Genomic DNA, 21,678 nt, shown 5'->3' with positions numbered 1-21,678 from the left:
GTTGATGGGGAGTGGGAGGGAGAGGAAAGTGGGTGACGGGTATTGAGGAGGGCACCTGTTGGGATGAGCACTGGGTGTTGTATGGAAACCAATTTGACAATAAATTTCATATTAAAAAAAAAAAGAGACAGGATTTGTCTAGCTGGATTCCTTAAGTTGACTTTAGAAGCTACATAAGTAAGAAAAAGATGACAAGGTTCCCATCCTATTCACACCACTCCTACCCCGTTTTCCAACAGCAGCTCTACTTGTGTTTATGTGGCATTCTGCATAAACTTTTTTCTTAAAAAGTTCCACTGTTGGGGCGCCTGGGGGGCTCAGTCAGTTAGGTGTCCGACTTCAGCTCAGGTCATGATTTCGTGGTTCACGGGTTTGAGTGCCACGTCAGGCTCCGTGCTGACAGCTCAGAGCCTGGAGTCTGCTTTGTGGATTCTGTCTCCCTCTCTCTCTGCCCCTGCCCAGCTCATACTCTGTCTCTCTCTCTCTCAAAAATAAATAAAACATTAAAAAAATAATAATAATAAAAAAAGTTCCACTGTTGAAACTTTAAGCCTCTGCCTTAAAGTATTTACCAGAAGATATGAAAAAGTATTAAGTCTTTCTTTTGTAGACCATACATCTTTTTCACTATCTTCAAATGAAGGACTATAAACCTCAAACAGCTCATAGCAGAAAAAGATTTCATTCCAGTGTAGTCTCCCTTTCTAATAAGGGTAGCTGTATGCACTTGTGTCTAACTATCATTGTCACTGGCCTTAACGTAGTATAACAATTCACATATTTTAAAAACTATAAATACCACATAAAAGAATACTGGTTTACATACTCATAAAGTATAAAAAGTTACTATTTATGATTTTAAGCTGCTATTTAACTTTTGGGGTACATAGTATTTCAAACGAAAAAGGTACTTACAGAAGGTTTAAACAGCTTTCTGTCAGAAAGGAAAGCTTCTCGAAACACTTTTATAATCATATTTAATTCCCGTAGATACTGCCTTTCTTCTGCAATTTCAGTTCTGACAAGGTCATAGTAGTTTAATTCACCTGAAGAACTCGGTTCATCTTCACAGAGAGAAACCAAACCTATGTCATCCTGATCAAACATGTCCATCAAAACCTGAGAAATATAAATCAATAACGTATAAACTTGTTTTTCTCACTTTTATAAAATGGTCTCAAGGTACTTGGAATTAAAACATTATTAAACAATGAGTTTTGTGTTTTACAGGCTAATTTATATAAGAAAATTCAAATAAGAGAAATATGAAAAGTTGAAGGGAAAAAATGTTCAAATAAAACTGGATATGCAAAAGTAAATAAACATTTATGGAAAAAAGATAAACCTAGTAGTGAAATATATGTGTGTGTATACATATATATGTGTGTATATACATACATACACACACATAAACACACATATATAAAAGCCAAAAAGAGCATACCTTTGAAGAACAACAATCTGAGCCAAAATCCCGGTTCAACCACTTACTCACCTGTGATTACAGACAAGTTATTTATTCTTTTGAAAGCAGATTCCTTACATGTAAAATGTAACTGATGAAAAAATTCAATGAGGTAATGTACATAAAATGCATACTATTATGTCTGGCAAATAGGTGTTCAAAATGGTAGTAGTTCCTTGTCCTATTGTTTTGGGTTTTTTTTAATTTTTTTTTTTTAACGTTTATTTATTTTTGAGACAGAGAGAGACAGAGCATGAATGGGGGAGAGGCAGAGAGAGAGGGAGACACAGAATCAGAAGCAGGCTCCAGGCTCTGAGCCATCAGCCCAGAGCCCGACGTGGGGCTCGAACTCACGGACCGCGAGATCGTGACCTGAGCTGAAGTCAGACGCTTAACCGACTGAGCCACCCAGGCGCCCCAGTTCCTTGTCCTATTGTAAGGAAAGCTGTATGCACTTGGAGAAAAATGAAAGGACACTATTGTAGAAGCACATGATAGAGCATAGTATGATGCTTTTCTAATGCATATTTACTATACCAGTAACTGGTACTAAGGAGTTAAGAAAGGTGCCTATACCAGTGTTATTAGATAGGACTGTCAGATTGGTTATGTACAGAAGAAGTGATCAAATAAAATATATTAAAAAAATGGGAGCCAGATTTCTCAGTGTCAGAGAAGGCAGTTACAAATATGAAAAAGGGGAAGCTAAAATGAACCCTGTGGTAGTAGTTTTGGATTGGATAGATCTGTGAATTCATATAAAGACAGATAATACTTTTTCGGTAGACACAAGGTAGTCCTTGAGTTACAAGCATAAGCCCAAGAGAGGGGCACCTTGGTGGCTTAGTTGGTTAAGTGTCTAACTCTTGATTTCGGCTCAGGTCATGATCTTATGGTTCGTGGGTTCAAGACCTGCATCGAGTTCTGTGCTGACAGTATGGAACCTACTTGGTATGCTCCCTCCCTTTCTCTTTGCCCCTACCTGGCTCCCGCTCTCTCTCTCAAAACAAATAAGTAAACTTTAAAAAAAAAAAAAAAAAAGAAGAAGAAGCCTAAGCCTAAGAGAAGGGTAAAGCAGATTTCCAAAAATGTTCTACTTCAAAACTGTTCTACCACTCAAAAATAGGTAAATAAAATACTATCTTTTAAGCAGAGCTAAATTACCACTTTATAGGTCCACCTCCACCTAAATGTAGATTAGTGCTAACGTATCACCTATGTCGGAAAATAAACAACTTGTATTAGTTTTCTTGGGCTACCATAACAACAAAAAGATGGAGAAGAAATAAATACGTATGTGTATGCATGTATATAATGTATACACACACACACACACACGCCCCAACTCTGGCCTCTAAGAGACCAGAGCATTTACACCCTAACAGCTTATGTAGCACCCAGATTTTGGTTTCCATTTTTGGTACCATTCTCCACTAAAAGGAACCAGGAGTTTTTAGAAAATGCCTAATTCCAGGTTTGAGCAGCATATAAAGAAAAGTTGAACCTGGAATATCTGTCAAAACAAAGTATTCAAAGAAGGATACAGACAGAGAAACCAACTTGAAGGAGTTCCCACTGGCCAGATCTGGGACAATTTGAATATCAAAACAAGTAATGAAATAACAGATGACAGCACATTAAGAATCCATGGGTCTATATTAAAATAAATGAATACATTTCAAGTACAATGAGGAATAAGATATTCACAATCTCAAAATATTCCACAAAATATTTATTAATTACAAAAGGGAAAATAGTACTTCAAGGTAGAGAAGCCTGGAAGACAACCCCTTAATCAAGTGATCAAAATGAACAACATCAGTAATTGGACACATCAAATTGTGTGGCATGTGAATGATGCAATGAGAAGAGTACAGCATTACTTCTATGATAGTCCTGCCAAAGATCTATAACCCAAATCTAATAAAGAGAAAATTTCAGAAAAAACTAAAGTAAGGTACATTTTAAACAATAACTAGAGTAATCCTCAAAAGTACCAAGATCACAAAAGTTAAAGAAGAATGAGGAATTATTCCAGACTGAAGGATACATGACTGATTCTGGACTGGATCATTTTGTTATAAAGGACATCAATGGGACAACTGGCAAAACCTAAATGGGGTCTGCAAATTAGATAGTATAATGTATCAAAATTAATTTCCTGGATTTTGATTGTCAGACTGTGGTTATGCAGAAGAATGTTTTCATTTGTAGGACACACTAAACTACGTTGGCAACTTACTCTCAAGTGGTTCAGGGCACAGGGAAGTACTTGTAACTTATCTAAAAGTCTGAGATAGAAAAGTAAAAAACAGGCTGCAATCATAATTTTAGAAGTCAAAATAGAAATATCAAGGAATTTCTACTATTAAATTCAAGTGAAAAATCATTTTTGAGACTATCTCAGAGTACAGTAGATCTCAACCATAACTGTAAATCAGAATCACCTGGGATGCTTTCAAGCTATTTCCAGGCTTAGAGTCCTAACCCAGGCCAAGAAAATCAGAACCTCTTGGGAATAAGATACAGTCATCAGAATCTTTAAAAGCTTTCTTGTAATTCTGATGTACAAAGGAGAGAAATACAGGCATGTGCCAAGTCGTAGGGGTCATTTACCCTTAATGGTCTAATTTAGGCATCTTCTCAATGAAGTGTTCCTGGTCTACCCCATGCCAGAGTTCAACACTTTCTATACTGCACCTTTGACTTCTAATAGTTTTAATCACACTGTGCTGCAATTTTTTTTTTATATTTTTATTTCCCACTAAAATAAACTCCTTCTAACACAAGGGACTGCTGTCTTATTCAGTATTTTATCATCACTTGGGACAGTGACTGGCATATAACAGATACTCAAAAATTTTCATTTAAAATGTAAAAAAAGATGGGGCGCCTGGGTGGCTCAGTCGGTTAAGCGGCCGACTTCAGCTCAGGTCACGATCTCACAGTCGTGAGATCAGCTCTGAGCTGATGGCTCAGAGCCTGGAGCCTGCTTCCGATTCTGTGTCTCCCTCTCTCTCTGCCCCTCCCCCATTCATGCTCTGTCTCTCTCTGTCTCAAAAATAAATAAAACGTTAAAAAAAATATTTTTTTTAATGTAAAAAAAGAAAAAGTAAAAAGGAGGAGAGAGGAAAATAAATAAGAGACTCAATTTCTTCCCCCAGTAGCTTACAGCCAGGAAGGAAAAAGGTAACTAACAAAAAAATGTATCAAAAGGAAGAAACATTAGTACTGAAGTCTTTTGCTCTCTACTTGTGCCCAAAAGTATGTTTTTCAAAATTGCTTCTGTTTAAAAGTACCTGAATGCTCTGTGTAGATTCTCTTTATATTCTCTTTCTAAAAAGATAAAATTCAAACTATTTTTCCTAAACTGGTTTGAGGCTTTGGATGTTTTTTTCCTATAGGTAAAAGACTCTTGCCGGGGGGGAAAAAAAGGGGGGGGGGGGATTCCCATCCTGTCATATGCTGAAAACCTGGAAATATCATGTTTTATCTAAAAAGCTAGCATTTTTATGTATTCCAATACAAGGAATTATAAAAATTACTAATGTATAAAAAAGAGATAGAAGTGACATATAGTCACTATTATTCAAGTTAAGTTAAAAATACAAGTGTTAAAAATACCTTTTAACACTTACCTTATCTGCACACATTGACACTTTAATGTCCTGCTGGGATATTTCATAATGTCGGATATTAAAAACATAATTACCAGCCAACTTCAAAATATCAGCTGAGATATACTCTAGTACAGCCACAATATACAGGGATACATGGTAGTCCACTTTGTACCCTAAAACCTCCTGTGGAAAAAATAAACAATTTAATTCCAAAAAATGGGACTACCACGTATCAGTTAAACACTTAAAAAAATTATCCAATATTTTTGCTTATAAAGAACTTTCTATAGACCAAATGTCTAAACTTACAGATATCAAAGGACATAGAATGAGCCATAGGTCCCAGTGTCAGAAGTTTTTTTTTTTTTTTTTTAAAGAGACATCTAATCTAACAAATCTGCCTTTAGTATCAAGTAAGAAGAGATTATTGATTCCAATATAGAAATCTTGGTCAGGACTTCATGGAAAACCTCTTAAATTAATACATTACCCAAACCCATTGGACAAGTATCTACTATTTTCAAGGACCTGTAACCAATATTTCCAAATGCCAGTGGTTTTTATTCAGGGGAAGATGTGTGCATGTGAGGGGGGGTAGTTGGGGGCTCTCAAAATTGCTACCCAGGGGCATTCAAATCCATATACACCAAGTATTTTCTATTGACTAAATAATATTCCCTAGTCTACTTTTTCCAATGTATGTATCTGTGATATATTTGAAAACAGTTCTGAACTCACCATAGCTTTTGACAATATATTATTTTCTTAATCAACAAAAGGTTGAGAGTCAGTCAGGGGTAGTACTCATCAGAAGATGACACAAAGATGCATTATTGCTTATCATTAACTTTTAATATTATTTGAAAGGCAATATGATTTTATTAGAGTGTGTTTATTTTTATTTGTACACACATTAAGAAATATATATATACATATGTATATGTACAAGTATATACACATACACATTAACAGACTAATATAGGCCGTGCTATATAAATACTAAATAAATACACCAATACTTTATACATTGCTATTTGTTATAAAGAACTCCCCCAATGTTTGTTTTTACTACCTTCAATGAAGGATGGATTTTGTCCACAGGCAGTAAGAGAGGATTTCTTCGTTTTCGTTTTTCTATGGCAGATTGTGCATCAGCAATAGCCCACTTGTCAATTGGATGAGGAAAGGTCTTCTGAACACGTTCCTGTTAATATCATAGCAGTACTATTGTTAATTGAAGTGTTCATAACTAGAAAATTCATGCAAAACTAAATTTTATTATCATCTTTAATGCTAGCAGATAACAGTGCCACAACATGTTTTGATTCCTGTAAGAACTACTTTTTTAAAAGGATCAACAAGACTTTCAAAATTTTTTCCTACATAATTCCCATGAATAAAGATAAAGTGAATTTTAAACAGAAAGCTTTAAGTATAAGCATAATTAAAATGGAACTGGAACTAGAAGAAAGCAGTAACATTAGGAGAGATTAAAGCCAGCATGAAATACTCATCAGTGATTTTACCATAAGGCTCCTAGGATTAAAACTATTTACCTGGCAGAAGTTGTTAACTCATTATTAATAATTATTATGCAGTCACTTTCCCTTTGCTAACCTTAGAGCTTTAATATAAAGAATTTTAAAAATAAGAGATGTCATGTACCTGTTAGAGGATCAAGTAGGTGACAAAGCTCAGAATGTCTTAAGGAAATACATCTCTTGGCAAAAATAATCTAAGTCTTATAGGTTACTATTATGGCTCAACTAATCAAAATTTAACCAGTGGTTAGCATGAATAATGAGAACTAATGATAACTGAATCAAACTCCAATTTTTAGGACTTCCTATTTTAAAAATTATACTCTCATCTTTTAGCATATTTAGCTATTGAGAAGTTTGCTTTTTTTTATACTTAATGTCTAATTCTTAGAGCTGAGACTAGGGAACAAATACTCTAATTCCAAGAGTCCCTGAAAATATTAATAGCTCAATTACTCCAAATTAAGATTTTCCTTCATACTGGAAGTTGTTGCCTTATTACAGAAACAATATTCAAAAGAAAGGATGTAAACAGTATAGTAAAAAAGTTAATTTTTGAAAGCTGTGCTGACAGGTATTTCTAAAAATCTAAAAATACTCCCATGTAACTGAGCCAATACAAATATTTTAGCACTAATTTACACATCTTTTAGAAGTGTGTCTGTGTATTAATCAAACAGTAAATATCCAAAAGATTTTTATTAGTCCTTTATTGAAGCAGTATTTATATGCAGTAAAATGCACAGATCTTAAGTGTACAATTCAACACATTTTGAAAAATGGTTACACCTGTGTAACCATCACCCTAATAAAGATTCTAACATCTCACTCCCCACCCCTCATAGGCACATCCTGACTTCTATCACCATTAATTTTAGTGTTTCTGAACTTCACAGAAACGTATCCTACTATATGTACTCTCTGAGGCCTGGCTTTTTTGTTGTATATAATATCTTTGAATTATAGATACGTTATTGTACATTATCAATAGCCCATTCTTTCATTTTATTACTGAGTAGTATTCCATCTTATAAATCAACCACAATCTGTTTATTCATCTTCTTGTGATGGAAATTTGAGTTGTTTCCAATTTTTGGCTATTATGAATAAAACTGCTTGGATATTCATGTATAAGTCTCTTTGTGAACATGTATTTTCATTTCTCTAGATTCAACACTCAGGAGTAAAACTGTTGGGGCACAGGCTAGATATACTGTATATTTAACTTTATAAGAAACTTTGTAAGAAAAAATAAACATTAAACTTTATAAGAAACTTTTCTAAGTGGTTATACTGTTTTATATTCCTATAGCAATGTGCTGAGAATTCCAGTTAGGCTACATCTCATTTGGTGTTATTAGTCTTTAATTTTATCCCTTGAAAGAGGTGTGAAATGGTATCTCATTGTGGTTTTAATTTCTATTTCCCTGTGATTTAAGAGCTTGAGCACCTTTTTCATGTGCTTATTGGCCATTAGCATATCTTCTTTTTATGAAGTGTCTGTTCAAGACTTTTACCCATCTGGGGAAGGAGGGGGTCTTTTTATTATTGATTTGTAGGAGTAAACATCTTCTAGATACAAGTCATTTGTAAGGAATATATATCACAAACATTTTCTCCTGGTTGTGACTCACACCTTTTTCATTTTCTCGATAATTTTATTCTTTAATACTTAACTGTGTTTTGAGTCCTCTGTAAAAAAAAAAAAAAAAAATTGCTTAACGCCAGGTTAAACAAATATTCTCCTGCATTCTCTTCTAAAACTTTATAGTTTCAGCTTTATGTTCAACACTATGATCTGTCGTGGGGTGCCTGGGTGGCTCAGTCGGTTAAGTGTCTGACTTCAGCTCACAATTCATGGGTTCGAGCCCCGCCACAGACTCTGTGCTGACAGCTCAGGGCCTGGAGCCTGCTTCAGATTCTGTGTCTCCCTCTCTCTCTCTGCCCCTCCCCCACTCATGTTCTGTCTCTGTCTCTCAGAAATAAATAAACATTGAAAAAAATTACAAAAAAAAGACTATGATCTGTCTTGAATTAATTTTTAAGTGAAATAGGTTTCAAGGGTTTTTTCCCCATAAATTTATTCAGTAGTTTTAGCACTTTTTTTTGCTGAAAAACTTTCTTTCCCCACTGATTTGCCTTGATATCTTTGTTGAAAATGAACTTAGCACACACCTATCACACATGATTTCAATGGTTTTAGTTTCCACAATAATTCAGAATGATATAGATTTAAAAATTCATTTGTACAATGGTTCAGTGACTTTGAAATATCAAAATAGTTTTTACCTCCACATCTTGAACAGTCCTTGGCTGAGCCATGCATAATTTATTAAGCAGCTGAAAAATCAGCTCTTCAATATAATAGAGAGACTCTTCATTAGCTGAGAGATTGGGATGTACTTGCTCCTGAACCTTTAAAAAAAAAGTTCTTAGTTAAAGTACAGGCCAAATTATTAATGACAAACACCAGAGAATCTTCTTTATAATTAATATTTTACTAGACTAGTCATTCAAATACAGACATAAAACACAAAAAGTGGGAAGAAAAACTCACCTCTATTTGTTACTCTCTATAAACTTTTCTGAACGTATAGAGTAGGGTTCCTTAAGCTTTTTTATACTCTATGAAAATCTATTGAAAGCCACTGGCCCCTCTCTACTCCTTACTGCCAAAAAAAGCATATACAGATAAAATATTCTATATAATTTCAGAGGAATAGTAGATACCCATACCCTTAAGGTAACTAATATATCTACTAGAAGTCTTTGAACACTAGGTCATGAATCCCAACAATGGAGATATCTCTGAAAAACCAGACTACTTTACAGAGCTGCTCTGTGAGGTAGGTGCTAGTCAGCTTTCTTCTACCATGGCACAGACAAACCTCAAAGATATTCTGGTTTCAGTTCCAGACCACTACAATAAAATGAGTATCACAATAAAACAAGTCAAATAAATTTTCTGGTTTCCTAATGCATATGAACGTTATATTTACACTATACTGTAGTCCAGTAAGTGTAATAGCACTATGTGTAAGGAACAATGTATATACTTTAATTTTAAAATATTGCTAAAAAATGCTAATTATCATCTAAGCTTCCAACAAGTCATCATCACTGATCACCATAATAATAAAGTATGAAATATTGCAAAAATTACCAAAATGTGACACAGAGACATGATGTAAGCAAATATTGTTAGAAAAATGGCACCAGTAGACTTTGTTCCACACAGGGTTGTCACAAACTTTTAATTTATAAAAAATACACTATTTGCAAAGCCCAATAAAGCCAAGCACAAAAGAAGGTGTGCCCGTATACATTCCTTATTGCTGCTATATAGCTGTGGTGAGCCTTTTTGGTTGTTAATTTTTAATTAGAACCTAGTAAACTATCCTAAAAAAGAATCCAATAGAACTGGATACGAAGAATAAGGTAAAAAATGGTGTTTAGCACATGGCAGGCGTCATGTAAATATTTGTTTAAAGAACAGTTGAGAGAAAGGGGTGCCTGGATGGCTCAGTTGATTAAGCATACAGCTTTGGCTCAGGTCATGATCTCACGGTTTGTAAGTTCGAGCCCCGTGTCGAGCTCTATGCTGACAGCTCAGAGTCTGAAGCCTACTTTGGATTCTGTGTCTCCCTCTCTGTGCCTCCCTTGCTCATGCTCTTTCTCTCAAAAATAAGAAAAATAAAAAAAACATAAAAAAAAGAATAGTTGAGGGAAATAAGTATTGCTCTTTTTATGCCATATTAGAAGATATCAATGCCACTGACATAAAAATAGAAAACGTAAGTAGTCTAAGATCTACTTTTACAAAAACAAAAAATTGAAAAAATAACTCACAGATTTTAATATGGAATATTTTTAATCATCCAGTTCAAAATAGCTTCTAATTTCCATTATGGTTTTCCCCTTTGACTTTTAGAATTTAGAAGTTTATTTCTTAATTTTTAAACTTACAGTATTTTTTTAAGTTCTCTTTTTTTTTAATTCAAATAACTTTTATTTTTTTATTTTTTTTTAAATATATGAAATTTATTGTCAAATTGGTTTCCATACAACACCCAGTGCTCATCCCAAAAGGTGCCCTCCTCAATACCCATCACCCACCCTCCCCTCCCTCCCACCCACCATCAACCCTCAGTTTGTTCTCAGTTTTTAAGTCTCTTATGCTTTGGCTCTCTCCCACTCTAACCTCTTTTTTTTTTTTTTCCTTCCCCTCCCCCATGGGTTTCTGTTAAGTTTCTCAGGATCCACATAAGAGTGAAACCATATGGTATCTGTCTTTCTCTGTATGGCTTATTTCACCTAGCATCACACTGTCCAGTTCCATCCACGTTGCTACAAAAGGCCATATTTCATTCTTTCTCATTGCCACGTAGTATTCCATTGTGTATATAAACCACAATTTCTTTATCCATTCATCCGTTGATGGACATTTAGGCTCTTTCCATAATTTGGCTATTGTTGAGAGTGCTGCTATAAACATTGGGGTACAAGTGCCCCTATGCATCAGTACTCCTGTATCCCTTGGATAAATTCCTAGCAGTGCTATTGCTGGGTCATAGGGTAGGTCTATTTTTAATTTTCTGAGGAACCTCCACACTGCTTTCCAGAGCGGCTGCACCAATTTGCATTCCCACCAACAGTGCAAGAGGGTTCCCGTTTCTCCACATCCTCTCCAGCATCTCTAGTCTCCTGATTTCTTCATTTTGGCCACTCTGACTGGCGTGAGGTGGTATCTGAGTGTGGTTTTGATTTGTATTTCCCTGATAAGGAGCGATGCTGAACATCTTTTCATGTGCCTGTTGGCCATCCGGATGTCTTCTTTAGAGAAGTGTCTATGCATGTTTTCTGCCCATTTCTTCACTGGGTTATTTGTTTTTCGGGTGTGGAGTTTGGTGAGCTCTTTATAGATTTTGGATACTAGCCCTTTGTCCGATGTGTCATTTGCAAATATCTTTTCCCATTCCGTTGGTTGCCTTTTCGTTTTGTTGGTTGTTTCCTTTGCTGTGCAGAAGCTTTTTATCTTCATAAGGTCCCAGTAATTCACTTTTGCTTTTAATTCCCTTGCCTTTGGGGATGTGTAGAGTAAGAGATTGCTACGGCTGAGGTCAGAGAGGTCTTTTCCTGCTTTCTCCTCTAAGGTTTTGATGGTTTCCTGTCTCACATTCAGGTCCTTTATCCATTTTGAGTTTATTTTTGTGAATGGTGTGAGAAAGTGGTCTAGTTTCAACCTTCTGCATGTTGCTGTCCAGTTCTCCCAGCACCATTTGTTAAAGAGACTGTCTTTTTTCCATTGGATGTTCTTTCCTGCTTTGTCAAAGATGAGTTGGCCATACGTTTGTGGGTCTAGTTCTGGGGTTTCTATTCTATTCCATTGGTCTATGTGTCTGTTTTTGTGCCATAAGTTCTCTTTTTTATTGATTTCTAGAATAATCACACTGTAGTCAGAAAACATATTTTCCAGGAGTTCAATTTTTTGAAATTTGTTGAGACTTGCTTTTATAGCTCATTATATGGGCCTAGATGGCTTCACTGACAAACTTATTAAACATTTAAGGAAGAAGATAGAAAAAGAACAAGAGACTTCCCAACTTACTTTGAGACTACCTTGATATAAAAATTTAAAAAAGATGAAAATTATAAGCCATGTTTACTCATAAGCCTAGAAATAAAAGCCTAAATAAAATATCAACCAAATTCCATAATATATATAAAAAATATACATGACCAACCAAGTGAGTTTATCCCAGCAATGTAAAGTTGGTTTAAAGTTGTAAAATCAAGCAATTTACCATCCTAACAGATTAAAAAAGAAAATATGATAATATCAATAAATGTACAAAGAGCATCTAAAAAACTCAACATTCATTCATAATAAATTTTCTAGTGAAATTGGGGCGCCTGGGTGGCTCAGTCAGTTTAATGTCCAGCTCTTGATTTTGGCTCAGGTCATGGTTTTGCAGTTCATAGATCAAGTCTTTCATCGGGCTCTGCACGGATAGTGTGGAGCCTGCTTGGGATTTTCTCTCTCTCTCTCTCTCTCTCTCTCTCTGCCCCTACCCTGCTTGTGTTCTTTTCTCAAAATACATAAATAAACATTTTTTAAAAAGTCTCTAGTGAAGTTAATTTAGTAAACGGATAACTACAAAAAAAACCTACAATAAACATCATAGTCAACATGGTGAAATACTGAAAGCTTTCTGTTTGAGATCAAGAAAAAGGCAGGGACAATTGCTACATCATTTCTATTCCACATTGTACTGGAGGTCCTGGATAGTGCAGACCATCAAGAAAAAGAAATAAAAGTGTAGGAAAATAGATTTACAGATGATTTGATTGCTCATTGTGATAGCTAATTTTATGTGTCAAATAGCCTGGGCCACAGGATGCCCAAACATGTGGTTAAACATTACTTCTGAGTGTGTCTATGAGGGTTTCTGGGTAAAATTAACATCTGAATTGGTAGAAGTCTGAGTAAAGCAGACTGCCCTCCCTAATGTGAGTGGACCTGCCTGAATAAAAGGGTGAGTAAGAAAATTCCTTCTCTCTGCCTGTCTTTGAGTATTTTGGTCTTCTGCTTTTGAATTAGGACATGAACTACAACTTGAACTAGAACTATAACGCCAACTCTCATGGGTTCTCCAGCTTACTCTGCTTATCTTGGATTCCTCTACATCTATTAGAGAGAGAGAGAGAGAGAGAGAGAGAGAGAGAGAGAGAGAGAGTGTGTGTGTGTGTGTGTGTGTGTGTGTGTGTTCCTGTTCCTTTGGAGACCCCAGACTAATACACCCATGAAGGAAAATCAAATATTGTATAAATACATTATTTTAATTTATAAAAAATAAAATTTTATTCCTGTGTAGCAGCAACACAGTTGGAAAATAAAAATTTTCAATAATATAATTTACAATGAATAAAAATATGTATCATGTACCTTGGAAAATATCTTAACAAAAGAAGTACAGGATCCCTAAGGAAAAAACTATAGACTCTGAGAGGAATTAAAGATCCAAATACATGAAATGTAAAATCATGTTCGTGAATTATCAGACTTAATATTGTAAATGTATCAATTCTCAAACTGATTTTATGGAGATAAAATCACAGTCAAAACCGAAAAGGTTGTTTGCTGAAACTGACAACATAATTTCAAAACTTATATGAAATGCAAAAGGCTAAGAAAACCAGCCACTTAATCAAAGAAGTGTAAGTACTTGCTCTAATCATTATTGGGATTTATTACAAAGCTACAGTAAGAATGTGATACTGTTATAATGACAGACAAACAAATGAATGGAACAGAATACAGAAGCAAGTCCACATATATATATGGACCCTTGATTTACAACAAAGGTAGTTCTACAGAGTATGAGGATGGGGTCATGGGAAGGTGAGGAAGCCCAGAAATAGTAAACAACTAGATACCTATATGGAGAAGGTATCTTCTCCATATAGGAGAGGATGGAGGTATAGGAGGTATGGAGAAGAACTGGAGAAACTTAACTCCAGTTCACACTTTACACAAAAAACAATTCTAGTTGGATTTTTTAATAAACTTCTGATAATATAAAACAAGATATTATCTTCATGACCTCAGGATAGGAAAGGATTTCACAAAAATTACTATCCGTAAAGGAAAGGATTCATAAACATAACTATATTAAAATTTAAAACTTAACATTCATCAAAGTTAGCACTGGAGAAGAATAATGTAACACATAAAATAAAAGGGCTCATATCCAGAACACAGAAATAACTCCTAGAAATTCAGTAGACGGGCACCTGGATGGCTTAGCTGGGTAAGCATCTGACTCTCGGTTTTGGCTCAGGTCATGATCTCGGGGTTTTGGGAGTTTGAGCCCCAAGTAGGGCTCTGTGCTGAAAGCAGGGAGCCTGCTTGGGATTCTCTCTCTCTCACCCTCTCTCTTTACCCCTCCCCTGCTCACGCTGTCTCTGTCTCTCTCAAAATAAATAAATAAACTTAAATAAAAGAAAAAAAGAAATTCAGTAAGAAAAAAAGTATAAAAATTCCAGTACAGGAGTGCCTGGCTGTCTGTTAGTAGAGCATGTGACTCCTGACCCCAGGGTCATGGTTCAAACCCCATGTTAGGCATGGAGTCTACTTAAAAAAAAAAAAAAAAAAAAAAATAGAAAAAACAGGCAAAAAAAATCAGCACTTCATAATAGAAGAAATTCAAATGACCAGTAAGAGCTTTGGCTCTTTAGTAATCAGAGAAATGCAAATTAAACCACAATGAAAACTATTACCCACTCACATCAAACTGCAAAACTAAAATGTCTGAGAATACCAGTAATCATGTAGAACAATGGGGAAAAAAAAACAATGCGAACTTCAGACACTGCAAATGGAGTGCAAAATGCCTCAATCATTTTATTTTTTTTGGCTCAATCACTTATGAAAACTTAGCCATTATCTACAAAAGTGCAAAATATGCAATACCCCGTAGTCAATAATACTGTAAAAACTGTGTATATTAACAGATGGTAACTAGACTTATCGTGGTGATCATTTCATAAAGTATATATACCTGAAACTAATACAATACTGTACATCAATTATACTCAATTAAAAAAATAAAAAATTAAGGACACCTGGTTGGCTCATTCAGTACAGCATATGGCTCTTGATCTTGGGGTCATGAGTTTGAGTCCGGCATTTGGTGTAGAATTTACTTAAAAATAAAATCTTATATATGTAGATAAATAAATAAATAAAATGTTTAAAAGGATATGCATACCCTATGTTTAAAGCTATGTAGACCAACATAGCAGACACTAGGCACCTGTGGCTACTGAGTACCTAAAATGTAGCTCCACTGAATTGAAATGGGCTTTAAGTATAGAATATATGCCAGATATCAAAGATATAGTATAAAAAAAGAAAGTCGAATATCTCAATGTTTTTACTGTTTATATGCTAAAATGATTAGATTTATTGGGTTAAATAAAATATATTATTAAAATCAATTTCATCTGTTTCTTCTTACTTTTTTTTTTTTTTAACATTTTTTATTTATTTTTGGGACAGAGAGAGACAGAGCATGAACGGGGGAGGGGCAGAGAGAGAGGGAGACACAGAATCGGAAACAGGCTCCAGGCTCCGAGCCATCAGCCCAGAGCCTGACGCGGGGCTCGAACTCACGGACCGCGAGATCGTGACCTGGCTGAAGCCGGACGCTTAACCGACTGCGCCACCCAGGCGCCCCTCTTCTTACTTTTTTAATACAACTATGAGAAAATTGAAAATTACATATGTTGTTTACATTATATTTCTATTGGACAGCACTGTTCTAGAGAAATTAGCACATGGGTTTACTAGAAGACATGTACAAGAAGGCTCATAAGCAGCATTACTAGTGATACCACCAAACTAGAAGCTCAAATATCTAGGGGTGCCTGGGTGGCTCAGTCGGTTAAGCCTCCGGCTTGGGCTCAGGTCATGATCTCAGGGTTCGCCAGTTCGAGCCCTGCCTCGGGCTCTGTGCTGACAGCTCAGAGCTTGGAGCCTGCTTCTCATTCTGTGTCTCCCTCTCTCTGCCCCTTCCCTGCTCATGCTCTGTCTCTCTCGGTCTCAAAAATAAACATTAAAAAAAAAATTAAAAAAAAAAAGAAACTCAAATATCTATCTAAAGTGGAATAAATTATAGCATAGTCATACAATTGAATATAGGAGGAAACATGAGTAACTACAGCTATGGATATGTCTTCAAAATAATGTTGGCAGAAAGAAGCCAGATAAGGAGAATATATACCATGGAATTCCACCTCAAGATCAGACAAAATTAAACTATAATGTTTAGGGACACGTTTAAAAGGTAAAAATATAAAAGAAAAGGGCAGTGATTACCATAAAAGTGGTTACCTTCTGGAGAGTTCTATTGAGAAAAGTGCTAAATAAGTGTTCCTTAAATTGTATATTTATGTTTTATGCATTTTTTATTGTTTTACCACTTCACCATAAATAAGGTTTTAAAATGTTGGAGAATCATCTAGCAAACAGAAAATTAAGGGGTGAAATTACAAAAAAAGTAAGTCAAAAGGACCCTCCTAGTCACGAGCTAATAAATGAAATTAAAATGTCAAGGGTGCCTGGGTGGCTCAGTTGGTTAAACATCTGACTTAGGCTCAAGTCACAATCTCACAGTTTGTGAGTTCAAGCCCCGCAATCGGGCTCGGTGCTGATAGCTTGGAGCCTGGAGCCTGCTTCAGATTCTGTGTCTCCCCCTCTCTCTGCCCCTCCCCTCCTTATGCTCCGTCTGTCTCTCTCTCAAAAATAAATAAACATTTAAAAAAAAAAAATGTCAGAACCCTGGAGACAAAGAGAATATCCTACAAGCTGAGGGTGAAGGAAAGAAGCAGGTCCTATACAAAGTAGGTATTAGACTAGTTCCAGACTTCAACTGTAATACTAGAAGCTAGAAGGCAATAATTTTCATCCTAGAATAATATCCTAATAAACTATCAATCAAATGTCATAGTAAAATGAAGACATGCTTAAGCATAACAAGGTCAAAAATTTTGTCTCCCATGCACACTTTCTCATTAAGCTTTTATAGTTTGTAACAGTAAAACAAGAGTATGAATCAAGGAAGAGAAAAAATGGCATACAGGAAATGAAGGAACTAATACAGAACAAAGGCCAAAGGAGTAACCAGCATGAAGTGAAGGAAAAATGTGAGAGTTGTACAACAGGCATAAGGTCACCAGTCCAGACTGCAGATCAGAATACTCTGGGAGAAACTATCTCAAGAAGATGAAATCAAGGAGCACCTGGCTGACTCAGTCGAAGAACATGTGACTCTTGATCTCAGGGTTGTAAGTTCAAACCCCATGGTGGGTGTAGAGATTACTAAAATAAATAAAAACTTTTAAAAAAAGATGAAATTGATAAGAGTATCTGATGGATCTAAAACTCTTAAGAGGCTATTTAGACAACTGGTAGAGACTTTAATCTTGAATTAGAAAGTACATAGACAACTACACAAATATGAAAACAAGACAATTATTAACTCCAGTAAAAGGTTAGGTAGAAAAGGAAAAGCAGTTTAACTATAAACAACATTTACAGTCATAATTATGTAAACTGTAAATACTGATCCAAACAAAACTAAGATATAACCATGGTGTGGGGTGAAACAGGAAATATGTTATGTATGGTAAGGTAGATGTGTATGGGGGAAGGAGGGAAATGTATATGTGTATTAAAGAATATTAAATCTTTATCTTCCATGGTAGGAAGTTAACAGATAATGGCCAAAACAGAAAAATCAAGAAACAGTAATTTTTTTCCTGAGAGATACAGAATACTGAAACAAATCACTTTGAAAAGTTAAAAGTAATTATCTCTGGAAAGCAGAAAATTTTGTGAATGGAGAAGAGATACTGCTATTTTTCTTACAAGTTATTTTTCTTGTAAGTTAGTTATCTTTTTATTTGCAGGAATAATTTTGATAAAATATAAACTAACTTATAAAGAAATATAATCTGAACTGGGGAAGTAGGAAAAAAGAAGGATACATAAAACTAGAAATGATAAATACTACTTTTTCAAGAACTTTGGATAAGAAGAGTTTAAAGTAAGGCAGTTAGATATTTATACAGGACCACATCCAAAATGACAGACTTTATAATATTTTTATAAATTCAAAATAGATTTCAGGGAAATATTTTCTCTTACATCATGCACTTCTTTAACATAACAAGAAGAAACTTAATTATACTTACCATATGTTTCTATTAGATCAATAGAATTAAAATTTTCCTTTTTTAATAAAAAATAAGGATTGGGGTGCCTGGGTGGCTCAGTTGGTTAAGCATCTGACTCTTGCTTTTGGCTCAGGTCATGATCTCATGATTCATGAGTTCCAGCCCTGTGTCAGGCTCTGAGCTGACAGAGCCTGCTTCGCATTCTCTCCCTCCCTCTCTGCCCCTCCCCTATGCCCATTCTCTCCCTCTCTCTCTCTCTCTCTCAAAATAAATGCATAAACATTAAAAAAAAATAAGAATTTACACTGGAAGTTTAGCAATGGCATTCATAAGACTGTTTCTTATAACATCCTTCCATAAAAGCCAAGTGCCCTACTCAGTAAAAGTGTGCATGAGAATTAAAAAATAATGTCCAACTGGGATAGATTTTTTTTCCTGTGATTATGATTTTGGTAAATAACCTGCAAAGCAATTTTAACATTTAGCATCAAAATTTCTTATGCCAAACTTCCTAAAGTAAGTGCAAATATGAAAAGTCATAAAAATATATGTTAAAATCCCACACATAAATACAAATAGGACATCAAAATGACAATAAAAGATAACCCTACTTTGCACTTCCACAGTGTTTACTATGTCAGCACCGTAAGAGACAGTAAAAATAAAATTACCACATCAGAACAAACTCACCTATCATATTTTCCTGAAAGACTAGTCAGAAAAAGAGCAATTAAAATAATTTTCAGTCCTTAACAGTAGATCAACAAGTCAGACCTGCATTTTAGTTACACCATTTTTTCAAATTGCCAGAAAGTATTTCCCTATACATACACTGTAAAAAGAATAGTCATGATTCTATATATAGATTCATGCACAAAAACATTAAACTTTAATTTTTTTCCTACTGAGATAAACACTATACAAACTTCAGAAATGTCATTTCCTAATTTGTATCTTTCAGTTCTGCATATTCACAATCAAATAAAAAACTCTGGCTAGTGCATTTATTTAATCAATTAACATTTGAGTTTTTGTACAATGTAGAAATAAATCCCTTTGGCCGCACAGTATGACATTTATTGATGCCAAATTCTTCACTCCATTGCCAAGATTTTTGCAAGGATGCAAATATCTCAAACATCAATATTAAGAATACTGGAAGTTTAAGGGGCACCTGGGTGGCTCAGTCAGTTAAGCATCTGACATTGGCTCAGGTCATGATCTCATGTTTTGTGAGTTCCAGCTCTGCATGGGGCTCTATGCTGATAGCTCAGAGCCTGAAGCCTGTTGGGGATTCTGTGTCTCTCCATCACTCTCTGCCCCTCCCCCACTTGCTCATGTGCTCTCTTTCTCTCTCTCTCTCTCTCAAAGTAAATAAACATAAAAAAGAATACTGGAAGTTTTTGTTGTTGTTATAAAAGAGTTAAAATTCAATTTAGTGGCACCTGGGTGGTTCAGTTGGTTAAGCATCCGACTTCGGCTCAGGTCGTGATCTCGCAGTTCGTGGGTTCAAGCCCTGCGACCGCTCTTTGCTGACAGCTCAGAGCCTGGAGCCTACTTCGGATTCTGTGTCTCCCTCTCTCTCTGCCCCTCCCCTGCTCACGCTCTGTCTCTCTCTCTCTCAAAAATAAACATTAAAAAAAATTCAATTTAAAAAGGAAAAGCAAATTTCATTCTAAAAATATACGCAAGGGGCGCCTGGGTGGCTCAGTCGGTTGAGCGTCCGACTTCGGCTCAGGTCATGATTTCACAGTCTGTGAGTTCGAGCCCCATGTCGAGCTCTGTGCTGATGGCTCAGAGCCTGGAGCCTGCTTCCGATTCTGTGTCTCCCTCTCTCCCTGCCCCTTCCCTGCTCATGCTCTGTCTCTCTCTGTCTCAAAAATAAATAAAAACATTAAGAAAAAAAAAATTAAAAAAAAATAAAAATATACGCAAAAGACTATAAAATATTGCTGACAGAAATTTTAAAAGACCTATGTAAATGAAAAGATAAACTTTATCAGCTGGAAGACTCAATATCATTAAGATGTCAATTCTTCTCAAATGATCTATCAACTCAACACAATCCCAATAAAAATTCCAGGTTTTTGCATAGTAATTGATACCCTGATTTTAAAATTCTTATGGAGGGGCGCCTGGGTGGCTCAGTTGGTTAAGCGTCCGACTTCGGCTCAGGTCATGATCTTGCGGTCCGTGAGTTCGAGCCCCGCGTCGGGCTCTGTGCTGACTGCTCAGAGCCTGGAGCCTGTTTCAGATTCTGTGTCTCCCTCTCTCTGACCCTCCCCTGTTCATGCTCTGTCTCTCCCTGTCTCAAAAATAAATAAATGTTAAAAAAAATAAAAAAATAAAAAAAAATAAAATTCTTATGGAACTACAAAGGCCCAAGAATAACCAAAACAACTCTGAAAGAGAACAAAGTTGGAGGGCTAAAATTACCTCATTTCAAGAATTTTTATAAAGCTACAACAATCAAAACAGTGTAGTATTGTTGTAAAGACAGGCAAAAAGGTCAATGGAACAGAATAAAGAATCCAGAAAGAAAGCCATAAATATACAGATGAATAATTTTTTTTAAAAGATCTTATTTTTAAGTAATCTCTATATCCAATATGGGGCTCAAATTCACAACCCTGAGATTAAGAGTCACATACTCTACTGACCTAGCCAGCCAGGTGCTGAGTGATGAGTGATTTTTAATACAGGCATAAAGGAAAGGACAAAACTTATCAAACTGTACATTTTAAACATTTATTTCAATAAATGATAGCAGAACAACAGATATCCATATGGAAGAAAAAGTAACATACAAAACTATCTCATATGTAAAAATTAACTCAAATAGATCATAGATCTAAATAGAAAACCTAGAACTATAAAATTTCTAGGAGAAAAAGTAGAAAATTTTTATAACTCTCAGTTAACTAAAGTTTTCATAAATATGACACCAGAGGCATCGTCCCTAAAAAAGCAAATGGGTAAACTGGACTTCATAATAATTTAAAACTTTTGCTCTTCAAAAGATAATATTAAGAAAATGAAAAGACAAGTTACAGACTGGAAGAAAATCTCTGTAGAGCATATATCTGATACAGGATTTGTATCAGACATATATAGAACTCTCAAAATGCAATAAAAAGCAAACAAATGGGCAAAATGGGCAAAAGATTTGATCAAACACTTCACCAAAGAAAACAATGGATGGCAAATAACATGAAAGATGTTCAACATCATTAATCACTAGGGAAATACAAATAAAAACCACAAGGAGATACCAAGACAGACCTATTACAGTGGCTAAAATTAAACACCAAAT

At 35.3% G+C, this 21,678-nt stretch overlaps 1 protein-coding gene across 2 annotated transcripts in view; it reads right to left on the bottom strand.

Moving 5' to 3' along the window:
* The window catches only part of SOS2 (SOS Ras/Rho guanine nucleotide exchange factor 2), an 89,876-nt gene that overhangs the window by 54,896 nt on the left and 13,302 nt on the right, over positions 1–21,678 (bottom strand). For both annotated transcript variants that reach the window (XM_049612817.1, XM_049612818.1), the window contains exons 2-5: positions 8,916–9,041; positions 6,158–6,289; positions 5,104–5,268; positions 916–1,119 (exon numbers count right to left, since the gene is read on the bottom strand). In XM_049612817.1, coding sequence (XP_049468774.1) covers positions 916–1,119; positions 5,104–5,268; positions 6,158–6,289; positions 8,916–9,041 — 627 coding nt within the window. The remainder of the gene's footprint in view (positions 1–915; positions 1,120–5,103; positions 5,269–6,157; positions 6,290–8,915; positions 9,042–21,678) is intronic.

The sequence above is a fragment of the Panthera uncia genome (assembly GCF_023721935.1).
Source record: "Panthera uncia isolate 11264 chromosome B3 unlocalized genomic scaffold, Puncia_PCG_1.0 HiC_scaffold_1, whole genome shotgun sequence".
NCBI classification, from domain to species: Eukaryota; Metazoa; Chordata; class Mammalia; order Carnivora; family Felidae; genus Panthera; species Panthera uncia.
The sequence above is the reverse complement of the archived record's forward strand: the minus strand, read 5'-3'. Positions and strand labels throughout refer to the sequence as shown.